The sequence below is a fragment of the Euleptes europaea genome, chromosome 13, assembly GCF_029931775.1.
Source record: "Euleptes europaea isolate rEulEur1 chromosome 13, rEulEur1.hap1, whole genome shotgun sequence".
In the NCBI taxonomy this organism is placed as follows: Eukaryota; Metazoa; Chordata; class Lepidosauria; order Squamata; family Sphaerodactylidae; genus Euleptes; species Euleptes europaea.
The window spans coordinates 5492007-5514192 of record NC_079324.1 but is presented as its reverse complement, the minus strand read 5'-3'; the positions used below and the strand labels follow the sequence as shown (position 1 = coordinate 5514192).

Sequence of the window (22186 nt, the reverse complement as noted above, 5' to 3'; positions counted from 1 at the left end):
TTTTTCTCCATCAGCCTGGGCTGGGGTGATACAGGAGCTACCCCTGGCTGGGGGGTAGGTGGGTGAAGTTTTCCCCATCCAGCCTGGCCTGGAGCTGCCCTTGGTTGGGGGGGGTGTGTGTGAAGATTTTCCAGCACTGGGCACCCACGGCTTTTCCCGGGTGCCTCTCCTTCCAGCTCATTTTCCCCCATCCGGCCTGGGCTTGGGAGAGGCAGGAGTTGCCCTTGGAGGGGGGGCACGCAGAAGCTCTCCCAGCGCCAGGTGCCTGTAGGTCTTCCCTGGTGCTCTCCTAGTTTTTTTGTTCCATCCAGCCTGGCCTGGGGAGAGGCAGGAGCTGCCCCTGGCTAGCGCGTGCACTTGTGTGTGTGTGTGACGTTTTCCCAGTGCTGGGTGCCCGTGGTGGTGCTTCTCCCTCCCCACATTTTTTATTCCATTCAGCCTGGGCTGGGGAGAGGCAGGAGCTGCCCCTGGTTAGTGAGCTGTGTGTGTGTGTGAGAGAGAAGTTTTCCCGGTGCTGGGCACCCTTAGCTCTTCCTGTGTGCCTCTCCCCTTGATTTTTTATTCCATCTTGCCTGGGCTGGGGAGAGACAGGTGTTGTCCTGGCTGGGGGTATGTGTGTGAATTTCTCCTAGCTCTGGGTGCCTCTTCCTCTAGCTCATTTTTGCCCATCCAGCCTGGGCTGGGAAGAAGCAGGAGCTGCCCTTGGCTAGCGGGGGTGGGTGGGGAGGTTAAGTTTTTCCAGTGCTGGGAGCCCATGGTGACTCTCCCTCCCCTCATTTTTTTATCCCATCCAGCCTTGGCTGGGGAGAGGCAGGAGCTGCTCCTGGTTGGGGGGGGGTAAGTCCTATGAGCACTGGGTGCCTGTGGTTCTTCCCGGCTCATTTTTTCCCTATCCAGCCTGGGCTGGGAAGAGGAAGGAGCTACTCTCTGCTCATCCTATATAACAGCCACGTTCTGCCTTTGGCTGGCTGGGGAAAAGCTGCTCTTCTGTGCTGAGCTGGCTACCTGGTGACCGACATGCATCTTTTTGCATTTGCCTCTCCCCCTTTCTTCCTTCAGTCCTGGGGAAGATGAGTTCCTAGGATAGGTCTTGGCTATTCTGTTCTCTCCAGGATCAGAGGAGCATGCCTAATATATTAGGTGCTTTGGAACACAGGCAGGATAATGCTGCTGCAGTCGTCTTATTTGGGGGCTTCCTAGAGGCACCTGATTGGCCACTGTGTGAACAGACTGCTGGATTTGGTGGGCCTTGGTCTGATCCAGAAGGGCCTTTCTTATATTATGTTCTTATGCAATTTGGCACTAGCTGACATAACTGGCCAAGTACTCTTTGAATTCCTTCTGGGCTGGGGAGAGGCAGGAGCTGCTTCTGGTTGGGGGGGGGCACCACTCCCACCCACTTCGAAAAACCCACCCCACTAGCCCTGCTCTGTGTGATCCTGCCTCAGTACCCAGGGGAGATGAGGCAATGCCTCTGAGGGAGTACAGAGTGCCTTTCCCTGGTATCTGCATTCCACTGGGCAAGTCTTTAAAAAAGCAAAAAACATATGCAACCCCTCCCCAGCATGCATTTAGCGCCTGGCACAGCATGTACTACACCAGGACTTTGCATCACAAACCACCCAGCATCTTTGTTTTCTTTTCCTCTTTTTTTTGGGGGGGGGGTAACATCAAGTCTGAAGAATTCTGGAGAACTCAAAAGCTTGCCCTCTGTTATGTGATACTTGGTGGTCCTTGTAGTAGATAACCTGTACACCTCACTGGCACATGCAAACAGAGGAGACAGAAATGACCAGAAGCTAATAGAATAGCAAAGACTGAAGGTAAAGGTTTTTATTTATCTTGAGAGCTATGATATCAGGGACATCAAACAACTGCATAGAAGGGATCTGAAGCTGAGGCTATCAAGTGAGTTCATTTCTGAGTTAAGATTCTGTGATTCTATAATTTTAAGCATAGTCTGATTCTTAGCTATTCTATTAAATGAAAGTAACCAGAACTGCTTGTTCTCTGTTTAAAGGATTTGGTGGTGTATACAAACATTTGATCACTTACTCCTCCATCCCCCCAAATGTTTAAGGGACAGGCCAAGGTTATTGTGAATTATGTCGAGTATGGGGTGTACGGAGAGATGGTTCTTTTGTGGATTATTGGCAGAACTTGAAAATATTAAGGTGTGTTGCAGTAATGAGACTATTAAGACTAGGATCTGAGAAACACAGTTTCAAATCCCATCTCTAACCCTAACCCTTAGCCTCACTTAACTCACAGGGTGGTTGTTGTGAAGATAAAATTGAGGAGAGGAAAACTATGGAAGCCCCTTTGGGACTCCGTTAGGGAGGTATACAGGAAGTAAATAAATAAAATTCTCTGCATCTGATGCAGAGGCAGGCAATGGCAAATAATCTCTTGCATTGATTTTTTTTTGCATTGAAAAAATGTCTCTTGCATTGAAAACAATATGTGGTTGCTGTAAGTCAGCTGTGACTTGACAGCAAAACACACACACACACACTATGTGATCAAAGAGCTACTGACTGTATTTGTAGGCTACTATCTGTATGGAATAAGATTCTATCTGATCACTGGGTTTTTAAAATTTAAATGAGGGGGGAAAATGACCTCACAGGAAGTGGTCCTGGAAGTGACCTCACAGGAAGTGGCAGGATGAGGTTGTCCTGGGAGGGACGTCACTTGACCTTTGACCTGGAAGTGACATCATAGGATGTGACCTCACAATGTGACTTCACATCCTTGATAAGTACCACCCCATTTATTTATTTACACTTGGCATTTATGTCATATCCGGTCCTCCTAAAAAATGAGTTCGACACCCCTGGGTTAGAGTGTTGGACTTGATCTGAGAGACCCAGGTGTGAATACCTGCTCTTCCATGGAAGTTTTCTGGATGACCTTGGGCTAGTCACATGCTCCCAGCCTAACTTACCTCACAGGATTGTTGTGAGGATAAAATGGAGGAGAGACGGAAGATGTCAGCCACTTTGGGTCCCCATTGGGGAGAAAGGCAGGATAGAAACAAGGCAACAAAATAAACACATCACCCTGCTGAGGTGTCAAGCCTCTATGAGATTTCAAGTATATGGATCAGCATACAGAACCTTACATCTCTCCTGCAGAAACGGAGGGAAAATTGCAACAACAGAACAATTTCTTCATTAGGAGCAAGTGAAAGAGTCAAAAACAGTGACATGTCTTTCACATTTCATAGAATCCATCTGCAAAGAGGATGATAAGCAAAATATGGGGCATGAGGAGAACAGGAAAAAAACGTTGCTGTTGCAGGCATAGTGGGGATCCACGGTGGATATTTGCAGACTAAGCAAACGAGTTTGTGCCAAGTCCAAAATAGCAAAAGATGCTTGGATAAAGTACTGGCCAGTCATTTATTGAAAACATAAGTCCTGATCGTGTTTCAGGCAAGGCATGCCCATCTGTGTGTAAGAAAGAACCAAAGCACATTCACTTTAAAAATGAAACTGGGCACCAGTACCTGGGTAAATGGAGGGTTTAAGACATGCATTGGATGTTATATGAGAACTACCCAACATATGTATAAAGAAAAATCAAGTGTGCACTATACAGATTGTACATGTGCTCACTGTAACTTGTAGACAGGTTTACAGAAGCCGGCATTTACTCAGTGCTAGAGGCCAATCCTAATAATTGTGGATGTTTACAGTTTCAAGAGGAGAATGGCTACCTACTTTGAGAAAGTAGTTTTATAGAACACTATACTACGTGCAGAAAAATCACTTTAGTTGCTTATGACCCTATAACCCTTGAGCAGGAGACTAAACATACCACCGGCATTTTAACCAGTAAAATTGATCCAACCAACAGAAAACAGGCAAATAGTGACTTACAGGTGAAGCCTTTGGCCATCTTTGAAAATTGTTAGAAGTTGCTTGCCAAAGTGGCTTGCTATGCAAGTGTCCCATTATCACACAGAAACCAAAACCAAACCCCGACAATGACGGACGTATTGGAACACACCTTATGGGACTGCAGACAAGTGGTGGCTATGAGGCTGTCTCAGCTCTGACAGCAACAAGGCCAGGAAGGCCCTCAGCTTCATTTTCAACGGCCATGCCATAGCCATGCTTCTAATCTAAGGAATGCAGATATGTTGCCAAAGATTGTCCTGAATGCAGTCTGAAAACCACTGCGATACAACATGCCTTCCCCTAGTCCAGCATACTACTGAACCCCACGGAGGCAGCAGCTAGCTTCCTTGTTAGCAGGGCGCATGCTTGTTTCCATAACACAATGCAAATGTACTTGCTTTCTTTTCCCAACTATTATGACAGTGGAATACATGCACAATGTGCCCATATGTGTGCCATATGCAGGTCACATATTCTGTTGCACCACACACATTAGTTCAATGTGAGCACACACATGCATTCCTACACAGAAATACACATTTATCACAAGCACTCCCTATAAGGCAAGAACTGACTATACTAGGGAGGCTGTCTGCTATGTCCCTTGGGCGTGTCTCTTTCCAACCACTCCCATAAGGATAGGGAAGGGCTGTTGACCTGACAAAAGCAGGCTTCGCAATCACTTGTGGTGCAGCAAAGCCACCTGCCTTCATAAGACGGTGCCTGTCGCATCCCTGTACGAATCACTGCTCTGGGATGCCCTCCTTTCACCGGGGGGGGGGGAGATCATTACACGCAAAAACTTTTCCTGCTGCATGCCCTTGCGCAGCCCCTTCCCTCCAATGCAAAAGCCACGCCCGCCTGGGGAGCGGCCACAACAACAAAGGGGCGTGTGGCCGCCACTGCGCCCCTCACCCGGCTCCAGCAGATCACGTCGTCGCTTCCCGGGTCCTCCACGAGCGCCCAGAGCTTGGCCAGGAAGCCGGGCACCGCCGCGGCCCCGCCGCCCCCAGGCACGCCCGCCGCCGCCGCCTCCGCTGGCTGCATCCCGGACGGCGACGCCACACTCCCTCCGACCGCGCTGAGAAATGCGCCGCAGCCCCGCCCACCTCCCGCGTCGCCCGGCCAACGTGACGTCGACACGAGGCGCCAGGAGCTGAGTCGCCTCACGCCCGTCCGCGGGGAGAGAGCCGGCCTCGGGCGCCTGGATTCTGGTTGACGTCAGTGCCGCGCAGCTCCTCAAAGAGGCGCAGCGAAACGGCCCTTGCCCCGTCGATCCCGGAACGTGGCGAAAGCCCCTTAACCCTTTCGTCTCCGTGCTGCCGCGGTGCTGTCGAAAAAGAGATGTGCCTTTTTAATTGCCGCCCGCCCGCTTGTGGGGAGAGGCTGCGCGGCCTCCTGGGGGGCTCGTTTTGCAGTGGCCATGTTGGCACGGTAATGAGCAGCGCGTTTCAGGCTGAATTGGCCCGCATATTTTTTTTGAATTTTGCACCCTGAACCGTCATCCCGGAAGTGACTGCGAATCCATTGCATACCTGCTTCGCATTAGTAAAGAGCCCATTTAACGCAACCTTTAGTGTTTGCCACGAAGAATCCCCCTCAAGGAACAATGCAAAACAACAGAGGCGCGTGAGCTATGCACATGCTAATAAGCTCAATAACACAAATAACCTATGCTGAAACAACTGTGTTGAAATTACCCTTAGTCATATACTAACGAGATACAGCTGGCCACCCGTGAATCCTGGTTAACTCAAGGGGAAGAACTTTTATCCAATTACATAGGCGTTTCAGTAAGGAACCAAATACCCAGAGAGGTCTGATGGTCTTCTGTACTTGTAGTGAGCATGAGTATTCTATTCTGTACATTTAATCTTTAACGAAAGAAGATATTTTTGTGATTATCATAAGAACATAAGAAAGGCCCTGCTGGATCAGATCAAGGCCCATCAGGTCCAGCAGTCTGTTCACACAGTGGCCAACCAGGTGCCTCTAGGAAGCCCACAAACAAGATGACTGCAGCAGCATTGTCCTGGCTGTGCTCTACAGCACCCAAAATAATAGGCATGCTCCTCTGATACTAGAGACTAGGTATGCAGCATGACTAGTATCCATTCTAACTAACAGCCATGAATACCCCTCTCCTCCATGAATATGTCCACTCCCCTCTTAAAGCCCTCCAAGCTGGCAGCCATCACCACATCCTGGGGCAGGGAGTTCCACAATTTAACTATGCGTTGTGTAAAGAAATATTTCCTTTTATCAGTTTTGAATCTCTCACCCTCCAGCTTCAAAAGATGACCCCGTGTTCTAGTATTATGGGAGAGAGAGAAAAACTTCTCCCTGTCCACTCTCTCCAAACCATGCATAATTTTATAGACCTCTATCATGTCTCCCCTTAGCCGCCTTCTTTCCAACCTAAACAGCCCTAAGCGTCCTCACTGCTCCCCATAGGACAGTTGCTCTAGTCCAATGGTTCCCAACCTTTTTTTGACCAGGGACCACTAGGACTTTTTTGATCGGTGCAGGGACCCCAAGGTTCAAAATAAAAATTCCGAGAATTTGAAAGTAAACTTTAATCATAACTGTTAGTTAAACATTAAACTTAGAATAACATTTGAATATATATTTTTATAATAGAGAACTTTTAATTGAAAATATTAATTTATTATGGGTTTATAACTTTGTTTTGCGGACCTTAATTTAGTTCTTGCGGACCCCTGGTTGGGAACCAATGCTCTAGTCCCTTAATCATTTTGGTTGCTTCTTGTGGGTTATCAGGGCTGTGTAACCGTGGTCTTGGTATTTTCTTTCCTGACGTTTCGCCAGCAGCTGTGGCAGGCATCTTCAGAGGAGTAACACTGAAGGACAGTGTCTCTCAGTGTCAAGTGTGTAGGAAGAGTAATATATAGTCAGAAAGGGGTTGGGTTGAGCTGAATCATTGTCCTGCAAAAAGTATCAAAGGTAATGTGCTAACCATTGTCCTGTAAGTATCAAGATAATGTGCTAATGAGGGTGTGGTATGTTAATATGGAACCATTGTATCCTGAAGTGATCTGTTAATGTGTGAAATCCAAAGCTAATCTGCATGGCTATTGTTGACTGTAGTCTTTGTTAGTCTGGAGGTTTTCAGGGCAGGAAGCCAAGCCTTATTCAAGATGTGTCTTGCATGGTCCATTAATGTTTTGATTATTCCTCTTTTCTGTCGGGGGTGGTGGTTGGAGTTTTTGTGTAAGTAGCGATCTGTGTGAGTTGGTTTCCGGTAGACCTTGTGACCTAACTGAAAGTTTGTTTTACGGATGACAAGGGTATCAAGAAATGGGAGTTTACCCTCAATTTCCTTTTCCATGGTAAACTGAATGTTTGGATGGATATTATTAAGATGGTTTAGAAAGTCCATAAAGCACATACACTAACATTCCTCAGTGTTGCAACATCGCAAACACAGCGGTTTTCTCTGCTCTGCTAGCTCGTTATCTAGGCAAAGGAACCTTCATGTTTCAGTAAAAGAATTGGCTTATTGCAGAACTGTTTGCTTGGTTAAAAATGAAACCATGGGAAAAGAAGAAATGTATCGTTATTGAGAAAATGTATAAAGGTGTAAGCCCTTGGCCCAATCTGAACCAAAAACCTCATCAGAGACAGTCAGGTCCAAAGAAGCTGGTTTAACTGGTCAAAATAAGTTAACAGAGCATAAAGGAAAAGGTGACAGCAATGGCTTTTGCTGACTTGTACTTGGTAGTATAAAAGCATGAAAAAAAGCAAGAGATTACAGAACACAAACAGGCTGTGGTTCACACAGCTTCAAAGGCGTTTAGGTATGCATAACAATCCTTGAGTCTGATCAGTGAGAAAACGAAAGCAACTGGGATACAGGCCTGACATTCTGCCCCCCTTAAGGCCCCCTCCCATCTTGCCAGGGGGACGGCTTGTCCGGGTAGGCGGTGTGAAAGGAGTTTACTAAGTGCGGGGCGGATACATCCTGTGCGCGCACCCACTCGTCGTACGCAGGGGGGAAGTGCTTCCAGCGGATTAGGTATTGAAGGGACCCATGCCGTATACGTGAATCCAGGATTTTTGACACTTCAAAATGCTCCTCCCCCCCCACCATCACGGGTTGTTCGGGAGGCGGTTCTGGGTGCCATTCCGAGGAGGTGATATGAGGCTTGAGGAGGCTGACATGGAAGACTGGGTGGATACGTCTTAAGGTTTTAGGGAGAGTCAGTTCCACAGTGACAGGATTAATGATCCGGGCAATGGGATATGGCCCTATATACTTGGCACTGAGTTTGTGGCAAGGGCGAGTGGATCGCAGGTTCTTGGTGGAAAGATACACCAATTCCCCAATTTGAAAGTCTTTGCTGGGAGAGCGATGCTTATCTGCTTGCGCTTTATATTTGCGCTTGGCTCTGTCAAGATTGCTCACTAGCCAGGGCCATGTGGTGCGGAGGGCATGCGCCCAAGAGACCACGTCAGGATCCTCCTCCCCATCGGTTACCTCTACAGGGGCAAGAGGACCGAAGTCCTGACCATACACAGCATAGAACGGGCTGAAACCTGTAGATTGATGTACAGCATTATTGTAAGCATATTCTGCAAAAGGCAACAGTTCTACCCAATCATCTTGGTGGTAATTGACATAACAGCGTAAATAACATTCTAGCACAGCATTGACACGTTCAGTTTGCCCATCCGTCTGGGGATGATAGGCACTAGATAAACCTTGCTCCACCCCCACCAACTTGAGGAAAGCTTTCCAAAACTTAGCAACAAAACTACTTCCGCGGTCGCAGATTATCTTGCGCAGGAACGAATGTAGACGGAAAACATGTGACACAAAGAGGCGGGCCAACTTGGGGGCGGAGGGAATACCCACACACGGAACCAAATGCACCTGTTTGGAAAACAAGTCAGTAATAACCCACAGTACAGTTTTGCCTCCACTAAGTGGGAGATCCGTCATAAAATCCATGGCAATCACCTCCCAGGGTTTGCTGGGAATTTCTAGCGGTTGCAGCAGTCCCGGGGGCTTGCCTTGAGATCATTTGACCGTGGCACAAATAGGGCAGCTGCGAATGAAGGAGTCCACATCAGAACGCATCCCCCCCCCACCAAAACTGTCTGTGCAATAAGTGAAGGGTTTTCAGGAACCCAAAGTGCCCTGCAGTTTTAGCTCCATGGGCCAACTGCAGGACGTCTCTTCGAAGTAATTTTGGCACGTATAACTTCGAGTCTTTGTACCAGTAACCACCTTGTTCAAGCAAGCCTTGGGGTAGGGTCTGGGCAGTGCGGCTACGCACTGAGCACGAAGGGAGTCCAAGAAGAAGTTGGATAGGATCACTCCCCCCCTCTCGCAGAAGAGGGCGGATCGGGAGTTGGTGGTGATTGAGGGGGGGGAACTGGCTGCTGCGGGGCGCCGGGTACAGGCGGCGCAAGAGGAGCCAGCGAGGGAGACGGCTGGTCAGTGTTGGATGTTCTGTCGGCTACTGCGCGGTTTCCAGGTTGGGGCCGAGTTTGGGATCGGGTCTGCACGGCCAGTACGGGCAGGGCCCCTCTGTGGGCAGGGGTGAATAAAGAGTCTGTCGGCCGATCAATTTTTACTGGGTATTGAGGCAACCTGGATAGGGCATCAGCAAGTACGTCTTGTTTTCCGGGCACATGTTTAAGAACAAAACGGAATTGAGCAAAGAAGTCCACCCAACGCTGTTGTTTTGCGGACAGTTTGTGGGTCCCCGTGAGGGCAGCTAGATTTTTGTGATCGGTCCAGACTTCGAAGGGGACCCTGGACCCCTCCAGGAATTGTCTCCATAGAGTGAGGGCATGATGGACGGCTGATGCCTCCTTCTCCCAAATGGGCCAGTTCAGTTGGGTATGCACAAGCTTTTTCGAGAAGTAGGCACAGGGGTGAAGGAGACCGTCCGGTCCTCTCTGGAAAAGAGCCCTCCCCCCATGGCTACATCGAATGCATCAACCTGTACAATGAACATTTGGTTCGGGTCCGGGTGTTGCAGTACAGGTTCAGAAGTGAAAAGCCGCTTGAGGGCCACAAAGGCGGATGGACATTGGTCAGTCCAAAGTATTTTGGCACACTTCCGGGTCGGACGGTCCCCCCTGCCACAAGCGCGGAGCCGCGCTCTTGCTGCCTCGCTGCCGCGGGGCGATTATCTCGCCCCTTGAAGATCCGGCAAGCGGCTCCCCTCGGAGTAAGAGGGGATGCAGAATCGGGTGCCGGTGGCGGCAAGCGGCTCCCCTCGGAGTAAGAGGGGATGCAGAATCGGGTGCCGGTGGCGGACCTGTCATCGGAGCGATAGCCGCCACGAAATCGGCGGCGGTCACTCAGGCGGGACTCCGCTGTATGGCTGGCGCCATCTTAAAGGCACAGCAAGAAGAAAGCGAGGTGGGATCCGATTTACTTTTAAACTTGGAACAAAGAATTTTTTCTTTTATTTAAAATATCAACTTGGGGTGTGTGGCAGTATTGTTTATAAAAGACTCAACTTAGAACCATCTATAGTTCTGTTACGCTCTGTTTTGTGACTTTTGGCTTTTTGCCAGCTGTGTGACGCACAGTTTCTTATTAAGCAAGAACTTGGAAATAAAAGAAAAGAGTTGGAGAACAATCAAGTGACATGGAATAAAATCATTTGAGATGTCATAGTGATTGCTTTCTCTGAACTGGATTCTTTCTTTTTTTATATAAATTTTTTATTAAATTTTTAATGAAACATACAAAAAAGGAAAAAAAACATAAAATACAAACAAAACAACCAGACAGAAATACAAAGAGCACTAATTATCTAATAATTAAAAGATACATTCTCTTAATATATATCTCCATAGTGCCCTGAGTCCCAGCCCCCACCTCAGTGCCCATCACCATTGGACTTCCATTGGGGTGTTATGACACTACATAAAAAATTCTCATCTTATAGTTAATTAAGAATCACATAATACTACAATTCGTTAAGTACAGTTTCAAAATCAGTTTTTGCCGATTTATCCCAATATGTGGCGGCCTTTGACCATGTAGATTTAAAATCCTCCATATCTTTATCATGTAAAAAAGCTGTAAGTTTGGCCATCCGCATATACAACCATAGTTTTTCTCTCCACTCTTTAATTGAAGGTTTATTTATTTGCTTCCATTTTTTAGCATTGTGATTCTTGCCGCAGCAAAACTATATTGACATATGACTCTGTCACCTAGATCTAAATCTTGTTTTGAAATACCCAATAAACAAAAAGCGGGATCCCTCTTAATTTTGGACTTAAATCAAATTATTTGTTTCATTCAAAACTAATCTCCAAAACCTAGGTGTACCAAGTTACCAATGTATTTTTGAAATCTTTTAGTAATTATAGAGACAAAAATTTTATAGTCAACGTTCAATAATGATATTTGTAAGCTTGAGGGAGATATTGATCTGCAGCTTCTTTTGGGATCAGAGAAATATGTGCTTCCTGCCAAGACAGAGGGATCTTGCCATGTTCGATGACCTCGTATAAAGAGAGTAAAACCGGAGTAAGTTGCTGTTCAAACAACTTGTAGAATTGTGGTGTTATACCATCCGGGCCGGGTGCCTTATCTGATTTCAAATTGTTAATGGCATCAACAATTTCTTGAGTTGTTATCTTCTGGTTAAGACTCTCTTGTTCTTCTAATGATAACTTGGGTAATTGTGCATCTGCTAGATAAGTTGATATTCCATATTCTTGCAGGTCATCTTTCCGATAAAGTTGCTTGTACTCCACAAATATTTCTTCAATTTCCTCTTGTTTGTTGTAAGTTATCCCATTGGCTTTGGCACCTATTATCTTCCTTTTCTTCTCTTGTTGTCTAAGTTGGTTGACTAAAAAACGACCTGGTTTGTTTGCTCTTTCAAAAAACCTTTGCTTGGCATATCTGACTTTTATTTCCAACAAGAGGCCTTACCATCTTTTTTCATTTTGCTTAATAATACTGGAGTTATATACCATCTATAAAACATTTTATATAAATTTTCTCTTATTTCATTTGAGATGGTAAACTTAAACTCTTTTTTCCATAACTTTTCCCATATTTCCAGATCTAAATTATGCCCCAAATCTCGCATCCATTTCAACATCACTGGTTTAATCCTTTCCTGTTCTAAGTTTATTTCTATAACTAATTTATAAACCCTACCTATCAATCCCTTGTTGCCCTTGGCTAATATAATCTCAAAGTTAGATTTAGTTTGATTATAACCCAACCTGTTGTCCTTATTAAAAACATCCTTTAATTTATAATACATAAACCAGTCTTTAATTTGAAGTTCTTCTCTCGATTTCAGTAACCACTTCCCATCTTTAAATTCTATCATTTCCCTATAAACCTTACCATCCAAATTTAAGTGTGCACCTCTTCTCAGAAATGCTTCTATAGGATTAATCCAACCAGGAGTTTTACTTTCAAAAGCTAATTTGTATTTGTTCCATATTTTTAATAAATTTTTTCTAATAATATGAAAATTAAAATCTTTATTTACTTTCTCCTTCTCATACCATAAGTAGGCGTGCCACCCGAATCGCAAATTGAATCCTTCTAATTCTAATAACTTCGGATTCTCTAAGAAGATCCAGTTTTTGATCCAGGTGAAACACGCCGCTTGGTAATACATTCTCAAGTCTGGTAATCCCAATCCTCCTGTTTCCTTTAATTCTATTAAATTATTGTATGCAATCCTATGTCTCTCTTTACCCCACAAAAATCTAATAATATCTTTTTTCCAATCTTCAAATATCTGTACACCTTTCAATATTGGTAGGTTTTGAAACAGAAAAAGCATTTTGGGTAGTAACATCATTTTGATTACCGAAATTCTTCCCCACAATGATAATGGCAATTTCCCCCAAACTTATCAAGTCGTTCTTTATCTTTTGCCATTGAGTTACATAATTGTCTTGGAATAAATTGAGATTGTTATTCGATATCCATATACCTAAATATTTAATTTTGTTTTCAATATTAAACCCCGTCTTTTTGATTAATAATCGTTGTTGTGAGAGAGTCATATTTTTGGTTAAAATCTTTGTTTTAGTTTTATTAATTTTAAAACCTGAAAGCTTTCCATAAACCTCCAAAATTTCCTTCCATCTGTCAATTTGTTCAATTGGATCAGTCAAAAAACATACTAAATCATCTGCATATGCCTTAAGTTTATAATGATTACTACCTATTTGTATTCCAACTACATCCTCAATTTTTCTAAGATTATTCAATAATAATTCTAATACTAAAATGAACAATAAAGGGGAAAGAGGACACCCCTGTCTCGTTCCCCTTTGAATTTCAATCTTTGGTGATAATGATCCATTTATAATCAAATTAGCAGTTTGTTGTGTGTAAATTCCATTTATAGCAGTTTTAAACTTTTTGCCAAAATCCATATAATTCAATACCTTAATCAAAAACTGCCAATTAACATTATCAAAAGCTTTTTCAGCATCTAAAAATATTAAGGCTATTGGTGTAGTATCTTGTTCTGCATATTCCAAAAGATCTATTACCACCCTTACATTCTGACTAATCAATCTTCCTGGTAAAAAGCCGGCCTGATCCTCATGTATTATTTGATTCAGTACCCTTTTTAATCTAGTAGCTAAAATTGCTACAAATAATTTATAATCAGTATTTAACAATGAAATAGGCCTATAGTTCTTGACTTCCAGTATATCAGAATTTGCCTTTGGTATCAATGCTATATTTGCCTGTTTCCAGGTTTGGGGGATAATACCTTTTGTCATTCCTAGGTTCATCACATCCAGTAGATAAGGGGTTAACTGTTCCTTGAAAATTTTATAATAATACGCATTAAAACCATCCGGTCCGGGAGATTTATTCACTTTACTCTTATTTATTACTTCTTCCAATTCCTCCTTAGTTATTGGGGAATCCAAAAGATCTTTATTCTCCTGTGTTATTTTCACCCAGTCCCATTTGGCAAGATATTCATCTATTTCTACCTCTGAGATTACGTTTTCCCTGTATAAGTTTGTATAAAATTCAACAAATGTTTCTAATATCTCCTCTTTAATTCTTGTTACCTTACCCTTCCTTTTAATTTGAAGTATTGGTACTGTTTTGTCTTTTTGCTTAAGTTGCCATGCTAGCATTTTACCTGGTTTATTTGCATGTTCAAAAAATCTTTGTTTGTTATACATAACTTTTCTTTCAATTTCTTCTGCAATTATAAATTCATATTGCTGTTGGCAATTTCTGATCTTATCCTGCTGTTCCTGTTTGGCTGCTTTATCTTGTACTCTGCTTAAACAACGTTCCCCTTGTTTTATTTCATCTAGTATATATTTTATCTTTTTCTCCCTTTCTCTATACCATCTTGTATTTTGTTGAATCAATAATCCTCTAATTACTGCTTTACCAGCATCCCAAACTATATCTTCACGAGTACCCTTATCTGCATTTTCTTTAAAGTAATTCTGAATCTGCAACTTCATTTTGGTAACTATTTTAGTATTTTTTAATAAAAAAATCATTAATCCTCCAGATTTTACATCCTCTATCTCCCAATTTAATTTTAACTAATATCGGATTGTGGTCTGACAAAACCCTTGGCAGGATCTCTGCAGCTTCTGATTTTTCTATTAAACCCTTCGATAACCATAACATATCTATCCTGGAATATGTAAGGTGTCTCTGTGAAAAAAAAGTATAACCCTTCTTATTACCATGTGCCAATCTCCAGACATCAAACATATCCCATTGATCTGTAAGAGCATTAAAAACCCTTGGCAATTTTCCTTCATTGGATGCTTTTTTCTTTTTCCCTGATCTGTCTAATTTAGGTGCCATAACACCATTAAAATCCCCCATCCATATCATTTTCTCTGTAGCATATTCGGCTAGCAATGTTGACAATTTGTCAAAAAATATTTTTTGGTTTACATTAGGCGCATATAGACCCACAAGAATTATCTTCTGGAAGCCACATATTATTTCCACCATTAAAATTCTTCCCTCAATCTCTTGATAGATAACTTTCAGTTCTAACAAAGCAGGTACAAACATAGCTATTCCATTAGTTTTTCTGCTTTCATTACATGCTGTAAAAAGTGTACCCAACCTTGCTTGTTCCAATCTAAATATATCTTTTGGAAGTATGTGCGTTTCCTGTAAGCAAATAACATTAGCTTTAACCTTTTGTAGTTGGTGAAATATTTTCCTTCTTTTGTTAGGCGAATTCAATCCATTAACATTCCAAGATAAAACCTGTAACATATCAAAATTCAGTTAGATCCCATATTCTTCCACTAAACAAATTAAAAATCCCTATTTCCCACTGCCTCCCTTCCCCCCCCCCTGTTAATTAGTTCAGCCTTCAGGATCATCACTTAGAGAGTCCTCTGGTGGATCTATAGGTAATTCTCCACCTCCTGATGCTTCAGATGCCTTTCTTCCTCTGTAAATTCTCTGGTTTGATCTTGTTTGGTTGGTTTAATAGGTTTAACCAATTCCGCATCATATCTGCGTAGAAACTGTGCAGCCTTATCCATATCTGTGAACTTGAACCTCTTTGATTTAAAGATGAAAGAGATTCCGTGCGGAAATTCCCATCTAAACTGGATGCCACTAAGTCTCAAACGTTGAGCAATCTCCCTATAATCTTTCCTTTTCATCAGTAACCTTGCAGTAACCTTCATCAATCTCAAAGGCTCTTCTCCAACTTTGAGCGGTGTCTTGAAGTGTTGATTAAGTATCAAATCTAGATGACTTCTTGAAAACAGTTGAAGCAGGCATATGCAGAGTTTATCCTGTATGCTGTCACAATCATTCCTTCAATCACTTCTCCAGATTCTTGCAAAAAATCAGCCAAAAGAACTGTCAGGTACCCACGTAGATCCCGGTCTTCCACTTTTTCTCTCAAACCACGAATGCGTATGGAGGATTCTTTTATCTTAAGCTCCATCATCGCCATTTGGTCAAGATGTGTTTGTTCTCTTCAGTTGAAGCTGCTATTGACATCTCAAGGGTATCCACCTTCTTCTTAATTTCTTTGGTTTCCTGTGCATTTTTCTTAAGCTTGGTTTCAACCTTATCTTGCCTGACAGTCAGCGATGTGATTGTATCCTGCAAAGAAGCAATTGCAGCCGAATTTTGAGATGTAGTAATTGTGTTCTGGGATAACTCCTGCTTCATTTCTGTAACATCTTGATGAGTCTTAGTAAGCAATTCAAATACAAAGGTCAATGTCACTTCTGGTTTAAACTTTGGAAGCATCTTAGCAGTGACAGATGTTGATGCCACTGGAGAAGTTGTTTTAGTTGTAACTTGAGTTACAGAGGCCCTTCGAAGAGAAGACTGCACAACCAGCTTTCTATTTTAAGAATGTCTTTTGCATGCTTCTCTTTGTCTCCCATCAGTAGGCTAAAAAAAGCTGAGAGCAAAACCTCCAGCAATTGTATTCCACAAGGGGGAAGTGGGGGGGGGGGCAGAAGGTTTCTTTTAAATCATTACGTTTCAGATGATTTCAGTTTGGAGAATACAATCACTATGACATCTCATATATTTTGAGTCATATCACTTAATTGATTCCCAAGTCTTTCATTTGTTTTGAAGATCTCACTCTTGCCAAAAACTTTTTAAGATGCGTCACACAACTGGCAAAAAGCCAAAAGTCAGAAAAATAAAACGTAACAGAATTGTAAATAGTTCAGAGTTTTTATTTAGAAACCAACAATGCCACACACCCCAATTTGTAACTTTAAAAATCAAAGTGAAGTTTTTTTAAAAAAAATTATAAAGAAAATCGGCTCCCACCTCGCTCTCTCCTGCTGTCTCTTTAAGATGGCTCTGGCTCTTCAGCGGAGCCCCGTCAGAGCGATCGCCGCCGGTTTCTAGGAGGGTATCGCTCATATGACGGGTCCGCCACCGGCTCCCGACTCCGCATCCCCTCTTACTCCGAGGGGTGCCGCTTGCCGGATTTTCCCAGGGGAGGTTAATCGCCCTGCGGCAGCTGGCAGCAGGAGAGCGTCTTCAACGCTGTCGGCGAGGGGATCGTCCGATCGGAAGTCTGAACTGGATTCTTTCATCTGAAATAATTTTTGTGTAATGATCTAAAAGAAAGTCCCCCCCCCCATTTCCCTCTTTTTTCTGGATTACAATTGCCAGCTGTTTTGTCTTCAGCTTGTACAGCTTACAAATGGGAGAAAAAGAGAAACACACCAAGGATATTCTTAAGGATACAAAGTTGGTGGTACAGCTTCCTCAGAGAAGGCCCTCTGTGACTCAAATTGCAACTAAACAGACAACTTCTCCAGGTGCACCAACATTTGTTACTACCAAGATGACCCCAAAAGCAAAGCCTGAAGTAACATTGACCTCTGTATTTGAACTTTTAACCAAGACTCATCAAGATGTTGCTGAAATGAAGGAGTTATCCCAGAATACAGCTACTACATCTCAAAATTCTGCTGCAATAACTACTCTGCAAGATACAATCTCATCTCTGACTATCAGGCAAGATAGGGTTGAAACCAAGTTAAAGAAAAATACACAGGAAATCAAAGAAACTAAGAAGAAGGTGGACACCCTTGAGATGGCAATAGCATCCTCATCTGATAGAGACGAGAAACAACAAGACCAGATGGCGATGATGGAGCTTAAGATAAAGGAATCTTCGTTACATATATGTGGATTGAAAGAAAAAGTTGAAAATCGGGATTTACGTGGATATTTGGCAGTTCTTTTGGCAGACTTTTTACAAGAATCTGAAGAAGTTATTGCAGGGATGATTGTGACAGCTTACAGAATGAATTCTGCATATGCAACCAGAAACAAAGTACCTAGGGATTGCCTGCTTCAATTATTTTCGAGGAGTCACCGGGACTTGATACTTAACACTCATTACAAGACACCACTAAAAGTTGAAGATGAGTCTTTGAGATTGATGAAGGAAATACCGGCAAGATTGCTGAGGAAAAGGAAAGATTTTATGGAGATTGTTCAATGTTTAAGGCTCAATAGAATCCAATATAGATGGGAATATCCTCAGGGCATCTCCTTCACTTTTAAAGCAAAAAGGTTCAAGTATACAGAAGTGGACAAGGCCGAGCAGTTCATAAGAAGATATGATGCAGAATTGGTGAAACCTACTAAATCAACTAAGCAAGTTCCAACCAGAGAATTTACGGAAGAAGAAAAGGCATCTGAGGCATCTGGAGGGGGAGATTTGCCAATAGACTCTCCAGAGGACTCTCCAATTGATGAAGCTGAAGACTAAAGAATGGGGGGAAGGGGGGCAATAAGAAATACGGTTGTTAATGTTGTGTGTGGAAGAGTATGGGATCTAACTGATTTTTGATATGTTACAGGTTCTATCTTGGAACATTAACGGACTGAATTCTCCTAATAAAAGGAGGAAAATATTCCACCAGCTACATAAAAGTAATGCTAATATTATTTGTTTACAGGAAACTCATATACTCCCAAAGGACATATTTAGGTTGGAACATTCAAGGTTGGGTACACTTTTCACGGCATGTAATAATGGTAGAAAAATTAATGGAATAGCTATGTATATACCTATTTCATTGGAACCAAAAGTTGTTTTCCAAGATATGGAGGGAAGAGTTTTGTTAGTTGAAATAACGTGGTTTTCAGAAGATAATGCTTGTGGGAATATATGCGCCTAACATAAATCAAAAAGTTTTTTATGATAAATTAGCAATATTACTAGCTGAATATGCCACAGAAAAAATGATATGGATGGGGGATTTTAATGGTGTTAAAGTACCTAAGATAGACAGATCTGGGAAAAAGAAGAAAGCGACTAATGAAGGAAAATTACCAGGGGTCTTTGATGCTCTTACTGATCAATGGAATATGTTTGATGTCTGGAGATTGGCACATGGTAATAAGAAAGGATATACTTTCCCCTCCCCCCAAAGACACCTTACATATTCCAGGATAGATATGTTGTGGTTATCGAAGGGCCTAATAGAGAAATCAGAAGACTCAGAGATTTTACCTAGGGTTCTGTCAGATCATAATGCGGTTTCAGTTAAAATCCAAATGGGAGACAGAGGATACAAACCCTGGAGAATTAATGATTTCCTCTTAAAAAATACTAAAATAGTCATCAAATTGAAGATGGATATACAGAATTATTTTAAAGAAAATACAGATAAGGGTACCCGTGAAGATATAGTTTGGGATGCTGGTAAGGCAGTAATTAGAGGATTGTTAATCCAACAAAATACAAGGTGGTACAGGGAAAGGGAGAAAAAGAGAAAACATATATTAGACGAAATAAGACAAGGTGAAAGATATTTAAGTAGGTTGCAAGATAAAGCAGCTAAGCAGGAACAGCAGGTTAAGATTAGAAATTGGCAACAACAATATGAATTTTTAATTGCAGAAGAAATTGAAAGTAAACTTATGTATAACAAACAAATATTTTTTGAACATGCAAATAAGCCGGGTAAAGTGTTAGCTTGGCAACTCAAGCAGAAAGAAAAAAAAATACCAATAACCCAAATTAAAAAGAATGGCAAGATTACAAGAATAAAAGAGGAGATATTAGAAACATTTGTAGAATTTTATACAAATTTGTACAGAAAAAATGTAGTCTCAGAGGTAGAAATGGATAAGTATCTTATTAAAGGGGACTGGGAAAAATAACACAGGAAAATAAAGATTTTTTGGATTCTTTAATAACTAAAGAGGAGTTGGAAGAAGCAATAAAGAAAAGTAAATTAAATAAATCTCCCGGCCCAGATGGATTTAATGTATCTTATTATAAAACATTTAAGGATCAGTTAATTCCTTATTTATTGGAAGTAATGAATTTAGCATTGAAAGAAGGAATTATTCCTCAAACTTGGAAACAAGCAAATATAACATTAATACCAAAGGCAAATTCTGACATATTGGAAGTTAAAAATTTTAGGCCAATTTCATTGTTAAATGCCGATTACAAATTATTTGTAGCAATTTTAGCTACTAGATTAAAAAGAGTATTAAATCAAGTAATACATGAAGATCAAGCTGTTTTTTTACCTGGAAGGTTGATGAGTCAGAATGTGAGGGTGGTAATTGATCTTTTAGAATATGCAGAACAAGATACAACACCAATAGCTTTGATATTTTTGGATGCTGAAAAAGCTTTTGATAATGTCAATTGGCAGTTTATGTTTTAGATATTAGATTTTATGGATTTTGGTGTGAATTTTAAAACAGCTATAAAAGGAATATATACACAACAAACTGCCAATTTGATTATAAATGGGTCACTATCACCAAATATTGAAATACAAAGGGGAACGAGACAGGGATGTCCTCTTTCCCCTTTACTGTTTGTTTTAGTATTAGAACTTTTACTGTATAATTTTAGAATAAATGATGATGTAGTTGGTGTACGAATAGATAGAAATCATTATAAACTTAAAGCATATGCAGATGATTTAGTTTGTTTTTTGATTGATCCGATTGAACAAATTGACAGATGGAATAAAATTTTGGAGGTTTATGGAAAGCTTTCAGGTTTTAAAATTAATAAAACTAAAACCAAGATTTTAACTAAGACTATGACTCTTTCACAACAACAAATATTAACAAAAAAGACGGGGTTTATTATTGAAAATAAAGTTAAATATTTAGGTATATGGATATCAAATAATAATCTTAATTTATTTCAAGATAATTATGTGAATCAATGGCAACAGATAAAAAAGGATTTGATAAGCTGGGGAAAATTGCCATTATCATTGTGGGGAAGAATTTCGGTAGTTAAAATGATATTACCTAAAATGCTTTTCTTGTTTCAAAACCTCCCAATAGTTAAGGGTGTACAGATATCTGATGTCTGGAAAAAAGATATTATGAGATTTCTCTGGGGTAAAGAAAGACACAGGATTGCATATAATAATTTAATTGAACTGAAGGATACGGGAGGATTTGGTCTACCAGATTTGAAAATGTATTATCAAGCAGCATGTTTCACCTGGATCAAACATTGGTTTCTCTTAGAGAACCCGAAATTATTAGAATTAGAAGGATTTAAGTTGAGATTTGGGTGGCATGCTTACTTGTGGTATGAAAAGGAGAAAGTAAATAAAGAATTTAATTCTCATATTATTAGGAAAAAATTATTAAAAATATGGAATAAATATAAGGATGTTTTTGAAAGCAAAACTCCCGGCTGGATTAATCCTGTAGAAGCATTTTTGAGAAGGGGTATACATTTAAATTTGGATGGTAATAATTATAGAGAAATGATAGAATATAAAGATGGTACATGGGTATTGAAATTAAAAGAAGAACTTCAGATTAAAGACTGGTTTATGTATTATAAATTAAGAGATGTTTTTAATAAAGATAAGTTGGGTTTTAATCAAACCAAATCGAAATTTGAGATTATACTATCTAAGGGCAATAAAGGATTGATAGGGAGGGTATATAAATTACTTATAGAAATAAATTTAGAACAAGAAAGGATTAAGCCGGTGATGTTGAAATGGATGAGAGATTTAGGTTATAATATAGATTTGGAAATATGGGAAAATTTATGGGAAAAGGAATTTAAGTTTACCATTTCAAATGAAATAAGAGAGAGTTTGTATAAAATGTTTTATAGATGGCATATAACCCCAGTATTGTTAAGTAAAATGAAGAAAGAAGATGAAGCTTTATGTTGGAAATGTGGTATGGAAATAGGTACATTTATGCATGTTTGGTGGTTTTGTAAAAAAATAAGGAGGTTTTGGAGGTTAGTTTTGAATGAAACTAATAATCTGATTAAATTAATAATCAAGAGAGATCCCGCCTTTTGCTTATTGGGTATTTCAAAAAAAGATTTAGATAAAGGTGATAGAGTCATATGTCAATATAGTTTTGCTGCAGCAAGAATTATAATTGCAAAAAAATGGAAGCAAACAAATAAACCTTCAATTAAAGAGTGGAGAGAAAAATTATGGATGTATATGCGGATGGCCAAAATCACAGCTTCTTTACATGGTAAAGATATGGAGGAATTTAAATCTATATGGTCAAAGGCCACCGCATATTGGGATAAAGTGGCAAAAACGGATTTTAAAAGTATAGTTAACGAACTATAGTATAATATGATTTTAAATATAATTATAGATATTTTATTTTGTAATGTCATAACACTCCATCGGAAGTCCAATGGTGAAGGGCACTGTGGTGGGGGGGGGTAGGATTTGGATTCAGGGCACGATGGAATTTAGTGAATTGAATATTGTATTAGTGGATAAGTAGTGCGCTGAACATGTATTTTTCTTTT

The 22186-nt window shown here is 41.0% G+C and overlaps 1 protein-coding gene across 1 annotated transcript in view; it reads right to left on the bottom strand.

Moving 5' to 3' along the window:
* Positions 1–4952, bottom strand: part of LOC130486366 (heat shock factor protein 3-like) — a 53566-nt gene extending 48614 nt beyond the window's left edge. Inside the window, exon 1 of the mRNA XM_056859628.1 lies at positions 4821–4952. Coding sequence (XP_056715606.1) covers positions 4821–4952 — 132 coding nt within the window. The remainder of the gene's footprint in view (positions 1–4820) is intronic.
* Positions 4953–22186: the final 17234 nt, after the last annotated feature.